Genomic DNA, 15,074 nt, shown 5'->3' with positions numbered 1-15,074 from the left:
AATACTTCTATTTTTCACAAATAATATTATTTCTGTGCATGTTGTGCACCCTCCCACCTTCAGATGAGAAATATAAACCCAAGAGGAGGGGATATTATTAAATCAGCAATCAACCTTCGAGTCATTCTGGTATAAACACTGTAATTATTTCATCTCTAGTAAACAGAATATAAGACAACAGCACATAAGGGTGACAATTTGCAATATGCTTTGAATGTCTTTGTTAAAAAAAAACCTACTATGGCTGAAGGCAACATTATTGAAATTAAAAAAACCCCAGAAGTTGTGACAGCCAACAGAGGGGGTAATTAGTAAATTTCACATAATAAATTTAGCAGGTCATTGCAACAGACATTACATTTTGCTTGAGAAGAAGTCACCATTTATTAGCCTTGAAGCCAGACCTGCTTACCTTTATTCAAAAAACTTCATAACAAAGTATTAGGAAAAAAAAAGATAAGTGCGATTATAATAATATGGTCCGGATGCCTTCTAAAACTCACAATCTTCTCTTGTTTAGGTGAGTGTAAGTTCATTTATGTCAGAAGAGTCAACTACAAATTTACACAGGTGTAATTGTAGTCGCATACAGCTTGGAGGGAAAAATAAACAAAAAAATCTGGTATAAAATATTACTTTTCTAGATTAAAAGTGTTACTATCTAAAATTTTAGATCTCGATTGCAGCAGATGCATGTCTTAGGCGTAGGTTACGTTTCAGCCTGGACGTTGTGTTTTCCGTTTCTGATTGCTTTTCCCTGCACAGCTGGCTGAGCGCTGGCGAGATGGAGCTGCCAGGCAGGAGGGATGCCCCCGCTACCCGCCAGCATCCTCCCTCCCTCCCTCCTTCCTTCCCTCCCTCCTCTGTGGGAATGGTTTGTTTGCAATTCGTCAGGTCATAAACAATCCTGTGCACTTCAGTGAGCCTCCGTATTGCGAGTGATGTAAAGACAATTGCCATTAATATTAGCTAGGCTTCAGAGGGTTTGACAGCCGCACGAAGAAGCCGTCTCATCTATCTAATTTAAAGTTTCTGGTTAGGAAGTATCAGGGGTGCATTTTATCCATCTTACAACCTTTTCTCAGGCTGGTTGCCCTCTTGTTAAAAAGTATTTTAAAAAATATTTTGCAGTCAAATAATTACTGGTTTTGTTTAAATGTTCTCGTCCAACACATAACGAACAGCGAGGAATTCCCCAAAGGGCATCTATTGTTATTGAAATGTTTATTTATTGAGTGCTTTTGCCAGAAGCCCCCCATGAGAAAAATCTCATTTTATGAGCTCCTGAAGCAGTCAGTTCCCAAAACATTGAGCACAAATGCAATTTAGACCAAGTAATCTCAAGGTCTTTTGTTTGCTTTTAAATAAACAGCAGAATACCAATATGCAAAAAGTTGTGACAAGAGCTGCTTTATTTTCTGTATTTTGTAAATATTCCTAGTGAAGCTGTGCTTATGTGGTGCTCAGGTGATTCCTTACGTTCAAGCATTCAATTGCTACCATAGAGAAAAACAATATCCCACGTAGCAATATATGAATGGGTATTTTAGACGATTCTGAGATTCCTTATTTCTTGAAAAAGAATGGTGTTAACCTGATATTACCCAACTTCCATAAGGAATTTTTTTCCCCACCCTGTTTTTTCCTCTTTATCTCCCTATGTTTTCTCTTCAGCTGTAAGGAGAAATAATAGTGCTTGTGACAACGTGTTCGTGGACATGACTCAGATCCTGTCGTGTTCCTGGATTATCCGGGAGAATAGTGCGATGGTCCCTTCCAGGCTTCACCCCTCTCACTGCCTGGGCTGGGTCACCGAAATGATCCCACTTTAATCTGTACAATTTGAATGATGCCATTAAGTGCACAACTGCAGTGAGCGGGGTAGGAGGACACCTGAGGCGGGGGGAGTGAGCTCTGGGCTAGAGATAGAAGCAAAAAACACATGCAAGGGAAGGAGGGCAGGAAACTTTTTGTCTTTGCTGAGAAAGCCGAAGTGTAACTACACTGTGCTTGAAAGTTTATGTTGGTTCCAGGTTCACAGCTATAATGGAATATGCAGTGTAGATTTGAGGGGAATATCTAAATATTTTTTTCACCCTACCTTTGTCACGAGACAGCTGTGTACTGGGTTGGTGTCTGCTTTTATTTAAAGAAGAATGCTAATTTCACTGTCAATGTATGGGCAGCCAAAGAGGAATCATCATTTCTCTTAGGCTGGCAATGCAGAAAGCTTCAGTGTACGATATCATGAAACTCCCAGCTGCCTTTTAAAGTTCAATATCTCAGTGTTAGTGACAGAATTGGGGAATGACCTGAATTTTTTGTAAAGCAGTTATCTCGAATAGAATATACTTTTCAATTGTTGAGTATTATAACCTACAGTATTATTTAAATGATGCTAATAAATGTTTTATAATTGCCTAGCATTATTAAAATACATTTCTTGATCATTAATGATTAGGGATCTGGAGTGCCCTTTACCAATAAAATCTCTCTGCTTTCTTTTTCTTGTCCCTCCCTAAGAGTATTTAGAAAAAAATGATTGATCAATGAAAGTTCCTATTAACTCCGGTATAAGATGTTCACAGTGCATGCTTTGCTAGAAAAAGACCAAAGGGTGCTTCTTAGTGTGTTTCTCATTGTCATCTCGAAACAAAGTCCTATGGTTAACAAGAATTTTTCTTCCTGAAATGGAAGAAGTTTAAAGGTATTTCTGTCTAGGATATATGTGATGCAATTAAGCACACTTCCTTAAGCGCTGTCCATTGTATGAATGCAAAATATCAAGATGTTAGTAAAAAAATAATTTAATACTTCGACCCCTGGAACAAAAATATTTTCAGGTTATTTCTTTTATGCGGCAATTTTTCAGACATCATTCTCTCATAAGTCACAGCTATAGGCGGTAAAATCGTGTTACATGTGTGGTCCCAGCCAAGGTACTTCACCATTTAAGCAGGGTTGTTATTCATAGTATAAATGTAATTTTTTTCACTGTTTATATGAATAATAAAACCTTAGGAACTCGTGTAATATATAGTATGTATGTAAACTTTTACAATAATGCCAATGTTTGTCTTTGTTGAGCCCTTGCATTCTTTTCCTTTGTAAATTATCATATTATATTTTCTACAGTCTCTTGTTAACTGGAAATTTTCCTCAAAAATACATTTACTATATATCCATGTGTGTATTTTTCTTATGTTTTCAATACATACGTACTTCATTATAGTTTTAAGGATATCAGAACTGAAATTTATTTATTCCTTTCATCAGATATACATGTAAGTTGGATATTATTGGGATGGGTGAAGAATGAATGCAACATTACATATATGGATTTATTTTTCTTTAAAAATACACAATGAAAGCTTTTTGTGAAATCTTGAATACTTTGCCATTCTTCATCTGCCTAATCAGTACATTCCCCTGTAAATGTCTCATATATTTTAATGCCAGAAAGGACCATCAAAGTACATCCAAAAAGGTCACCACGGAGTCAATCATTTCCCTTCATAAGTTATTCAAAGAGGTGATTACATCTGTTGTTAATAGATAAATACTTCATGGTATCTTTTTGGTCAAAATCAGCCATTGGATCAGATATGTCCAAAATCTTTTCCCCACACATGTTCTTGCAGAATATGATCAAGATAAATATTCTGAGTCTCTTCATTGTCCCTCTGACTTACAGTTGTGACAACAGGACTAGACTTGTATTGATGTTAGGCACATAAAATTTGAAACTTCATGTGATCTTCTTTGGATGCTGAATTCCAGTGATGGTTTATGCTGTACTTTGGTGAATAACAATTTCGGTGCCTCCAGTTTGCCATTTTCATAATAAGAATAGTATTTACAGGAGTGTTTTGAAGTTTAGTTAATGTCATTGAAATTCTTTCAGACAGGCACAAGATACACACAAGAAACCACAAGAGGTATAAAAATGTATGCAAATGTAGCTAATGAAGCAAGAGGAAGAGGGCTAAATGGTGTCTTAATAGTTTCTCCTTAAAAACCTATTTTGATAACGAATATTATGCCATGTCTCTTGATTAAGAATCTTATGGTTTTTTTTAATAATCTCTTCCAGCGTGCTGGGACCAGCTGTGACCTTCAGAGTGCACTCAAACCTCCAAAACATTTCAACTGCAGATGTTGCCAAAGCAGCAGGTAAGAGCCCTTGTTCTCCATTCCTAAACCGTGACCTCCCACACGTCCGCTTAGCGGGCAGTGGCCCTAGAAATTGCACAGAGACATGCCATTCTACCAGGAAGATTGGCATTTAAAGATGGAGACCGTAGAGGTGAGTGACACATATGGGAAATTGAAGAGTAACATCTGAGTCAATTAAAACTACCTGAGACTTTCTTGTTTGTTGAGGAAATGGATTAAATCGAGACTTATAGTCAAGGCCTAGCATGGCGAAAAACTCTTCAGTCTTGTCATGAATTCATAAAAACAGATTGGTTATTTGTAAATGAGGATTTAACACCTTTGCTTTTACAATTCTTTTCAGGGAACAAAAGAACTACTACAGCTTAGTCTTAATTTCTGCATTAAAAGATAGTAGAACTATAACTTTGTTGGTGTGCTGTTTAGGCAGTTTCCTTGATGAGTTAATCTTGAGAGTAAAAGTTGTATTTCTGGAGCTAAGCTATTTCTGAATAAGTACCACTGTTCCAAGGACTCCTGTTGGCTTCTTGTCAATTCGGCTACTAACTATATTATGGAGTTACTAGCTACAAGAAATAATTTCTGCAAAGTAACTGAATTGGTAAGTGATTTGCTTCCAAATTACCCAATTCATAGGTTTTGAAAATGATAAGTAAACAAGTTGCAATGTTGCTTGAAAACAGAAATAAAAGAATTCCATTTAAAAACCCCCCAAACTGTTCATTAACTTCCTTTTGCTTCACCACAGATGAATTTAGTTACAGGAAGAACTGGGGTAGTTCCCATGCCAGAACTTTCCTTTGCAGGACCCGTTGGAGACCGGTCTTGTTAACTACTGTTTAGAGAGCAGGAAATGGGGTACCGTTTTTCTTAAAAGGGTTTAACATGCCAAAAGGCTGTAGATGCATACTGTCAAAATTAGGAAATTGCAATCAAGTAATTATTGAATTATGTGACACCTGAATGTGTGTCATTTACATGGGAAAAATCAATATGGCTTTTTTACAGCAATGCCTTTTCTTACAAATCTGTTGAACCTCTCTGAAGGGATCAAGAAACATGATGTAACTGGTAAAGCCTGTCTGGGTTGGCAAAGAATTTTGACAAAGTCTTTCACTAGAATTTTCTAAGGAAACTAGTTGTTTCTAAGAATGTGGAAAATAGAACATGAAAATGGTGGATCAGTAATTGGTCAAGAGGCAATAAACAGAGCTTAAGAATAAATTATTAGATTTCTAAAAGGCTAAAGATAGCAGAAAAGTACAAGAATCTCTTCTGGGACAGTGACATTCAACATACTTATAAATGATCTGGAAAAGAGGATGAACAGTGTGATGAGGAAGCCTACTAATAATACTAAATATTCACAATATCAAAAGTGAAAGTTGATCTTAGAAATGTACAGACTGAATGACGGGACTCAATATGGCAGATGAAATTAATTGTAAATTAGTGTAAAAAATGCATATGGAGAAAATAATTTCTTTACATATGAAGTTATAGATCTAATTAGACCATTACTGCTTTGGAGTAAGAACTTAGTGTAGTAATAGGTAACTGAATGAATACCAGTTGAACAAGGAAACTGTTTTTAAGAATTATGAGGAAAGGAATAGAAAACAACGCAATAGCATTTGTCCTTGCATAAATCTATGGCTTGCCTGTATTTAAATACAACATACAGTTCTGCTTCTCATACCTCAGAAAGTTTGGAAGCTCTGGTTGAAATGCAAAGATTTGGAGAAAGGCAGAATGCATGACTGTAAGTGTAGAATATCATCCAATAAGGCAGGAATCTTTATTTTGGAAAAAAAAAGATAAGTACGGAATGACAAACATCTGTCAAGTCCAGAGTGACACAGCGAATATGAGTGGGATTGTGCAGTGGCTCTTACAATGCAAGAATAGATGAAACTGGTAGAAAATGGGTTCAAAATAAATCAGAATGCAGTTTGTAGCTTTGGCTTTTGTGGATAACGAAATCAACTTGCGTTCAAAAATGTACATGTAAACAAGTTCATGGAATAGACATCCACTGAAATTTTGTAACTCCATAGAAACCTTCTGGAGGTTCCTGATGTGCCTTGGCCTGTTCCTAGCAAGTATAAATACTGTGACTGACTTATTTCAGCAAAACTCAAGAATTAACATTAGCTTTCCTCTTACCCCTGGCATAAAAGTAGTTGTTTTCAACTTTCTTAACTCAAATATTGCTGGCTAAGTAGGGAGGTTGTGGGGACAAAAAATGTTACCTCAGAGAAAGTTCTACAGATTCAGCAATTTAATCTTTTATACTGTAATTTTATCTACTCTATATATTTGTATCCAGGCATTTCCTAACTTCTGTGTGTTTAGTACATAAAAATTTTCGTGTTTTGATGGCTGCAGAAAGATGTTTGTAGGAGTCCTTCATCAGCTCCTCTTGGTACCTCGCCATGGCCACAGTATTGTTATAACTAAACTTTGTGTTTGCCTTTCACAAAACAAACAAACAAAACCCCCCAAAACCCCAAACCAAACCCAAAGAAAAACCAACCAACCAACAAAACCACAACAAAACCAAAACCCAACCCCTCCCCCCCAAAAAAAAACCAACCCATCACAACAAAACACACTCACAATTCTATCCATCCATCAAACATTTTGAATTTAAAAGGTATGTAATTTTTCTTTCTAACCCATAAATAAGGTTGTAGTAGCTTGGCAAGGTAGTCATTGATCAGTTCATTTATTTTCAGTAAACTTCCTACTTGCAGATCTCTAAAGCCAAAAATAAATTCAGTTAAAAGATCAACAGCAGTATATACTTAAAGAATTTTGTCAGGATTTAGTTGTTATTAGAAATTTTAAAAGTCAGCGATATGTTGAAGAAAAGCATTCAAAAACCTTAGTTTACCCAAGAAAACCAAAGCAGAATAAATCAATGCGTACTTCCAGGGTAGGCACAGGTAAATGCATTACTCCATGGTGTATTGCTATTAGGTAACTTGACATGCTTCCAGGAACTCTGGAAACAGATCTCGTTTACAGAAAACGAATAGACCAAACTGACAGAAGAATTTCACTGTCCATCATGTCCCTAGAAACAAAAATAGTTTAGCAATGCAGGTAATCAGATGCAATAGTACTTGTGGGAATGTAAATTATCCGGATTTGCAAAAAGGAATTTATTTGTGTAGATGTTATGTACATGCATGTCTCACTAATGCCACAGAAACAAGTTCTATGCAGCAGTTTGATCTTATTACTCATGCAGTATAGATTTTTTTTTAACCAAAATGGATAAATTGCATATTTTCCTTGCATTATTTAGGTTTAAAGATAGGGAACTACATTTAAAGTTTTCCATCTTCCTATGTGGAATTTGGCAAATGTGCAGCTTAGAAAAGGCGTGGGATTCTTTAGCAATTTTGCAAATAGATGAATGACTTAGAATATGTAGTAAAAATAGAGGTATAGACATGTGATAATAAAAATGGTTTCCTATGTTTTCTGGGATTTCGAGATTCATTCTTCTTGGTGTACACAAGATCCGGCTTGAGGAAATATAAAGCTCTCTAAAATCCTCAACCAGGGTCTTGCTGATAAAACTTTTTTTCCCAGTAATCCACAGTTCCAACTCTGTGTAAATGTTTTGATTTTTTTTTTTTTCCCAGTTTCTAGGGCTACATAATTATATGGGAAAGCTGACAACAGAGTAATTTAAAGTTGTGAATAGCTTGCTTTCTCACATTAACAATACCTTTATTTGTTCTTTGACTACTGAGCAGAAGGGCAGCCCGTGTTTTGCCAGCGTCGCATACTTTGACATTCATAATATAGAACATATCTTGCATCAAGTAGCTGTCCTCTGGCCTATTGCTGTTTAATAAGTCAGGCTCTGTGGTGCAGTGTAATTTCATCTCAACGTTTTGAAGAAATAAACTTTCTCTAGACATAGATGACCTGCTCTAGAAGTAATTACACTTGGCACATGACATCATTTAGACAAATGAATGTGGATTTCATTTCTCTTCAGTTTAAAGGTTAGGAGAAATCTATCAGTGAACAATTATCTGTAAGATAACTCTGTTTATATAAAATTGCAATATAGTCAATATAGTAATGAGCAATGAGTTTGATTTTGTACAGCTTTATAAGTACCCCGGAATCCCATCGTTTATGCAGGCCGTGTATACTAACAGTGATAATTAAAAAAGAGGAATCTGCTGAAGTTTCTGGGCATAGGATTTTAGCATCAGATGGCTGTAATGATCATATATATACTGCACACATGAAAAAGAGATGTAGGAGAGAAAAGTCCTTGTGCACAGACACTCACCATTGCTTAAATGAAATTAAAGCATTTGCTTATGTGTAGCTGCAGCCTTTCACTAGTTAGAATCATGGTTACATTTTTCTGGTATTCTGTTAGTGTGCAACACTTTAGACAATATAAAAACTGGAGACTGAAAAGCAAAGGGATGTATGCATAATGTAGGCATATAAGTGATAGGGGACAGATAACACAGCAAAAGGCAATGCATAACCAGATAGTAAGGAAATAATAGGTCTTGTATGCAGGTTCTTGTGTATAAGATGTATTGTGATATACACCATTGTGGAGAGTCAGAAATCTTGACTTCATTTTTTAAATTATCAGATTATCAGTTTTGAAGATGCATTAGAATATCAAGAATATATTTCTTTTTTTTTTCCTAAATTACTTTAACTTTTAACTAAACTATTGATTTGTTTTGGTTTTTTTTGGTTGGTTGGTTTTGTTTGTTGCGGTTTTTTTGAATTTTGCTGTTGCTTTGCTGGTGAGGCCTACATTTTCACAAAGTGCATGGTTTGATGGGGACTGTTAATCATAACTTAGGGAGCGAAGTGTTGAATCATATCACCTTGTTGTCTAAAAGTTATTTCTCTGCCAGCTTTCTAATTCTGCAAAAAAATAATTCCACTGAAAAAAACCCCCACAAATGTAAAAATACTGTATTATCATTAAAATCTAACGAAAAAGCTAATTTGGGTAAAGATGGAATAGTTAAAAAAATATATATGGAATTCTTTAGCAGTTTTAAACAACTGCAAATGATTAAATTTGTAAACTTACAGATTTTGAGATTTGACACCTAACAATTTTGGTCATGTCCCAGCTGTGATGAAATATCCATGGCAACAAATATTGCAATGGAACTCTTTGACATCGAAACTGAATGTTTTTTGCTAAAATTGCAGCTCTAAACAGACAAAACATGATCCCTACCTTTTAGCACTAAACAGTCCTTCTGAGATGTAAAGGATGCTTCAAAACCCTGAGAGTTAACTTATCCCGTCTGATTATTTAAGCTGATGGTGTCTTATTGGTTTGGAGTGGCCCAAGATGTCACAGTTTTAATCTGGATTAGGATGGCTAAATGGCTGGTCATATTAGTGACCCCGGATTCAGTTGATGAAGAAGGTATTTATGCCATATTCTTCCTCTGACACGTTTCTGTTGCTTGACAAGTCTGAGCTGTGTTTATAGGCATCAAAACTTACTCTTCTAAGTACATAGGCTTAAGTATCTGAATCACAGGTCTAATTGCAAAGGCTCTTGGTTCCCATGACACCCTACAAACCTTTAATGACCTTGGATAGTTAGCAGGATTGAAATACAGATTTTTCTGATGAACAAGAAATTTAAAATTCAGAGATTCCAGACAGTAAAACAACCCACCTGAGTTAAACAAAAAAAATGATTCCAGGTTCTTCTTCAGCTTGAATGTAGTGGTGAGGAACCTGCCTTACACAGTCACCGTAGAAATCTGTTTATTTCTCCCGTTTCTTAAGCACATTCAGCAAAATCGCAGTTTTGTCACACATACAATCTGGGCGCTGTTAAAAAGGGCAGAGCCTCTAGCATATTTTGACTTCCTTATAAATTCAGTGCTACAAATATCCATTATAAATACATTTTAAGTCACTTAACTATGAAAGTGCAAATGGTTGGTTAAAGCTATAAAGCTTCGATGCATTTTTTTAGCTGTTTGCAGCAATTGTTTGTGTTAGCCTTCAGTATAATTGAAGTATACATTTCAAATTCTGGCAGATCAAATGTAAGTCTAAAACATTGCAAATGATTTATATGACTTCTATTCATTCTAGTAATGAAATGTAGTCCTCTTTTTATTGGTCAAATGGAGTTATCTTTCCACTTTGCTGCATAATAGAAATAAATATAATAAAAAGCACATTTATGGAATAAATGCTTGCATACCTCTTAATTTCATGGTCTGAAATTTGGCAAAACAAGGCACAGAGGGAAGATAATTTTCTCAAGGTTAGAGAATCGATTGATGAGGATCTGGTACACAAGTTAAATTGGCTGTTCTAGAAATACTGCAGGGGCTCACTGTGCTCTCTAGGCAGTAAGTATTGACTATACCAGCATTGTTGAGAGAAACATGGTAACTGTATATTATTATCCATTGTTAGGAAGGAAAGTTTTCTAGGAGGTTCTCAGGAGAGCAAAAGAGAGAGAACTGTCTTCAGATTTATCTTCATATAATATAACTCTGTATTTTCATATAATAAAGCTATATGTGATGTGTATATGTGAAGAATGTATAAATGTAAAGGAGGGACACTAAGAGAAGGAACAGCAGAATGATGAGGAATAAATCAGCAAACTGCGAGAATAAGATTACGTGAAGTTTTATTTAGCTATCCATGTATTTAGTTAAAAGTATATTTAGAATAATTGTTATTACTGATTCACGTCTTATAAGCATTTTGATTCCATGGGGGAATTTGAACAAAACCTGTGAAACATCATTTAATGTAGTGAGTGTGAAATGCTGTGATTTTCTCTCTCTGGTCATTTCCACTTGTGGTTAAGCTCCGTCTGGCCTTTGTTTCTTTTTAGAACATGGTTGGTTAATTGTTAAATGTTCTTTGTGTAATATATTTCGCTAAACTACGTGTAACTTGGGAATTTATTATTCCTTGTACTGCTTCTTTTGCTGATATAATGAAACTTGGCAATGACCATTGTGTTGTTTTGGTTCCAGCAAAACCCATCTTCTTTTTTGTGGCAACTGTCAGTGCAGATGAGTTCTATATCATCAGAAGCAGGAAACTTCCTTTTCTGGTTAAAAAGATTTTGTTTTTTCTAAGAAGTCCTTGTTCTTACTAAATGGCTATAACCAGCCTTGGTTGACTTGTTGATTTTTGGCATAAGCTTTGCATGTCTTGTGAGAGGTCTCAGAAAGATGAACTCTGTGGCTTCAGTCACAAACGTGTGCTGGCATACTGTCTTGGTGTCCTATTTCTACCCTACAACCGCAAGCAGTAACAGTTTTTTTGAAAGTACTCATTGGCCAGTCATTGTCAGATCCCTAATTCAGCTGTGATGAAGTGAACAGAACAAGAAGAAAGTCTACAGCTGAATTCCTTCTCTCTGTCTAGATTTTTGTAGACCACGCAATTCGGTGTCTTCCTCTCTGAGATGGTAACAAAGAGAGCATTTATGAATAATTTGAAGTTCATCTTTGAAGTGAACTGACAGCTTCTGCGTTAGAAATTTTGAGCAACGTAGCCAGGAGGCTGCGAGGTCCATCTGATTTCACTTGCTGTTGCCCTGGTTTAAGGAGGATTACAGTTCTTTTGTCTCTAATGTGAAATATAAAAGTTTGACAGCTCTTTTTCTGTTGATAGCTCTCTTGGTACAAATCTTGATTTCTTCTACTCAGGCCTCCTTAGTTCACGTTGTCCTTTTTCACCTCTTGACCCTTCTGTAGTTGATCAATTCCCTTTCACCTACCGTATTGTCAAATCTATCTGAAGTATTTTCCTCAAATGCTACCATTGCTGAATAAAGGATGTCATTATATTTTTGAAGTATTATTCAGAGTCTGGACTGTCTCCTGCACTACCAAATGTCTGATAGAATGATTAATGAATTTTGGACATGGCATTTCTTTCCCATCTTGTTCTTCTGTTGAAAAACCAAGTGAGTTTTAGCAGTTGTAGGGGTTGCTGCCATTTGGTAAACGTGCCTAAATCCTGAAGAATAGCAAACGTCTTTGGTTATGATGCTTCTCCAGTTATTCCCTTCTAATTCTGATATTCATTGCTGTGATTAGTAAGGATGTTTTGGTTTGTTGTTTTTTTTTTTAACATACACCTCTCTCCTCTAAAATAACTGTGAGTTATCTAATTTTAGAAAGAAATCTTCTTGCCTTGAAGCCACTTTATGTTGTAACAGAAAACTTCAGAACTTCTTTTTGTCCACTCTGTAAAGTGCAATCTATTCCAGCAGAGAAATTCCTAAATCAAGCCTCTTAACTAATGGGAACTCTAAAGCTAATTTGTCACTTTATAGAATTGGGGAGGAAAACAAGAGCTGAGTAAGATTATGTAGCCAGGTTTCTTCAATTAAAGCAATGGTGGTTCATGTGATTACATTCTGATGCGTATTTTTAAACACCCTTTCACAGAAAACCACCAGGTTGCTATTAAGCTAAAATAAAGACAAGCACACCATTGGTGTAGTATATATATTATTTCAGAAGACAGTAGTTGGTACCTGAACCAGTCAGTTGTATCAAAGGTTCAATGGAAAGACCATAATTGACACTTAGAAAGATACATATCTGCAAAGATTGATTTGCAGCTACTCATGTGTTTCTGTTAGCTGCTTTTTCTGAAATCTATAGGAAGGTCTATGAAGACAGGTAAAAATTAGTTGTCTCTTAAATTAATTTATATCATGGTTTAAAGGTTAATAGTGATTTTAAAGCTGACTTTTTTAAAGAGCTCTCTGGTAATATAACTAAATGTATTGTAACAGTGAGGGTAGAATTCATCTAACCCGATTGCAGGTGTCCAAGGTTAGGCATTTATTCAAAACTAGTTGTCTAGATTGCCTCTACATTCAAAGAAAAAAAAAAAAAGAAATCATATGTATGTCTCCATCATATGGAGATGCTTATCTTATGCACTTATGATAGGTGACTAAAAGTAGGTAAGAGAAACCCATTACAAATATCCACACAAATGTATAGATGTTGATGATGGGACTGCCATACATAAATACTGCAGATAAATCCAGGGAGATTAGCTGAAGTCAGGATTGTAGAATTTAGTGCAGTGAAAGGTTTTCAGGCTCTTCCTGTGGTCCCTGCTAGGTAATATATTAAAACATATTTTTTCTGTTGCTAAGTCTCTTAAGTCTTCTGATGCAAATCCTGATTTCTTTGTCGTAAGCCTCCTTCATTCACATTGCCCTTTGGTAACATATTCAAAGCTCTTTAAGTATTCAAAATTAATTTAAGTAAATTTACAAAGACTTAAACTTTTGCAAATATTACCACATATAATATTGTAAAACAACCAAACTCCTGCAGTCAGCTTGTTCACACCTACAGCTGGTAATGCAAGATGAAACTGTCATGTAGTGTAAGTGCAAAGTGGTTTTCTTTCAAGTCCAAGAAATCTCCCAATGCATCTTGACTGTGGAAGTGAAAAGTGTTTTTCCATATTAAACTTTTGACCTATTTCCTTTCACAGATGTTTCAAACAGACATGTACATTTTAGAACAGTTTACAGCTGATGTAAATCAACAGTTAGCAGCACTGAAGTCTGTAGCACTGAGAATGTGTGATTGAAACGAAGAGGTATTAATTTTTGTATAACAGCAGTATTATGGGGTCCCACTGTGAACATGGAATCAAAAAGTCCCTATACTAAAATATTTGAGAACTAAATTTCATTCTAATTTAAATCAAAGCCAGCAGAGATCCCTAAACCCAAGACAACCTGCTTAATATTGTATTTCATCATATTATTTAGCAAAATTGCTTCTATTCAGCTTTGTTATGATAAGCAACACATTTTCTAGGAAAATGGAAATACATATGCAGTATGGCATATAAACAATAATACTTACAATTAGACATCTTTAAATGCTGTAGTCTAACAAAATTTTATATGGTTTTGTTCAGTGCATTTAAAAGACTATCTCTGCAGCAGATGCTAAGCACATTAAAAGAAGTTATTTAGGAGTGTTACAGTAAGAAGAAATCTGGTAAGGCAGGTACATAAAAAGCAGCTTTTGTGTAAAGAATAGGTAGGATGATCTAATTTTTTTGTTGAATATGCGACATTAATTTTTAGGTAAGCATACATAAGGGAATTAAAGAACCCATAATTTAGGTCAGATAGCATTGTAACCTAACCTTTACCTGGAAATGAACAGTCAGTACATTTTTTTCCATCCAGAAATCAGGCAGATTGTTTATAACTTTTCAAAAATTGGAACAACAAGATAAACCTAAGAATATTAAACTATGCATGCAAATAAACACTAGGCACCACGTGGAACAGGGGATAATGTTCTATTTTAGTTGGTACAAACAGGAAAATGTTCTCTAGCTGATATAAATAAATATCTTATTTTTAGTAAATGAAACTGGATGATTAGCAGCTTTGTGATTCTAAGTGATAGCTTTCATATCAGTGAAATAATAAAAAAAGAAAAATAGCTGTTATTTAAAGTACGAGAAAAAACCACAAAATCGATTACACACAGAATCATCTTAGAATCAGGCTGTCATCCCCTTTTGCTGGAGAAAAGTAATAACATGAAAAGGCACTTCTCCAGAAACACGGTGTTTTGGTAATGGTAAGGGCGGCTGACCCAACCCTGGGAGCAATCTGTTCTCTTGGTAGAACACGATTTATGGGATGACATCTTGGGAAGGAGGCACAAACATGACCTGGGATGAAAGAGCTGGGCTGAAAAAGGCTTAATTAGGAGTTCTGGAGGATTCATGTATTATCCCTCTTGAAAATAGCCACTTGCACGACCTTCTACTGCTGATAGCTCGTGGAGGAATGTATCTGAGAGGAGAAATAATGAGCTCTTGAC

The 15,074-nt window shown here is 35.5% G+C and overlaps 1 protein-coding gene across 1 annotated transcript in view; it reads left to right on the top strand.

The window, feature by feature from the left end:
* Positions 1–15,074, top strand: part of PTPRN2 (protein tyrosine phosphatase receptor type N2) — a 652,409-nt gene that overhangs the window by 285,430 nt on the left and 351,905 nt on the right. Inside the window, 1 exon segment of the mRNA XM_065628527.1 lies at positions 4,094–4,173. Within this exon segment, the coding sequence (XP_065484599.1) occupies positions 4,094–4,173 (80 nt within the window).

This window comes from Caloenas nicobarica, chromosome 2 (assembly GCF_036013445.1).
Source record: "Caloenas nicobarica isolate bCalNic1 chromosome 2, bCalNic1.hap1, whole genome shotgun sequence".
Classification (NCBI taxonomy): Eukaryota; Metazoa; Chordata; class Aves; order Columbiformes; family Columbidae; genus Caloenas; species Caloenas nicobarica.
This window is presented reverse-complemented; position numbering and strand designations above follow the sequence as displayed.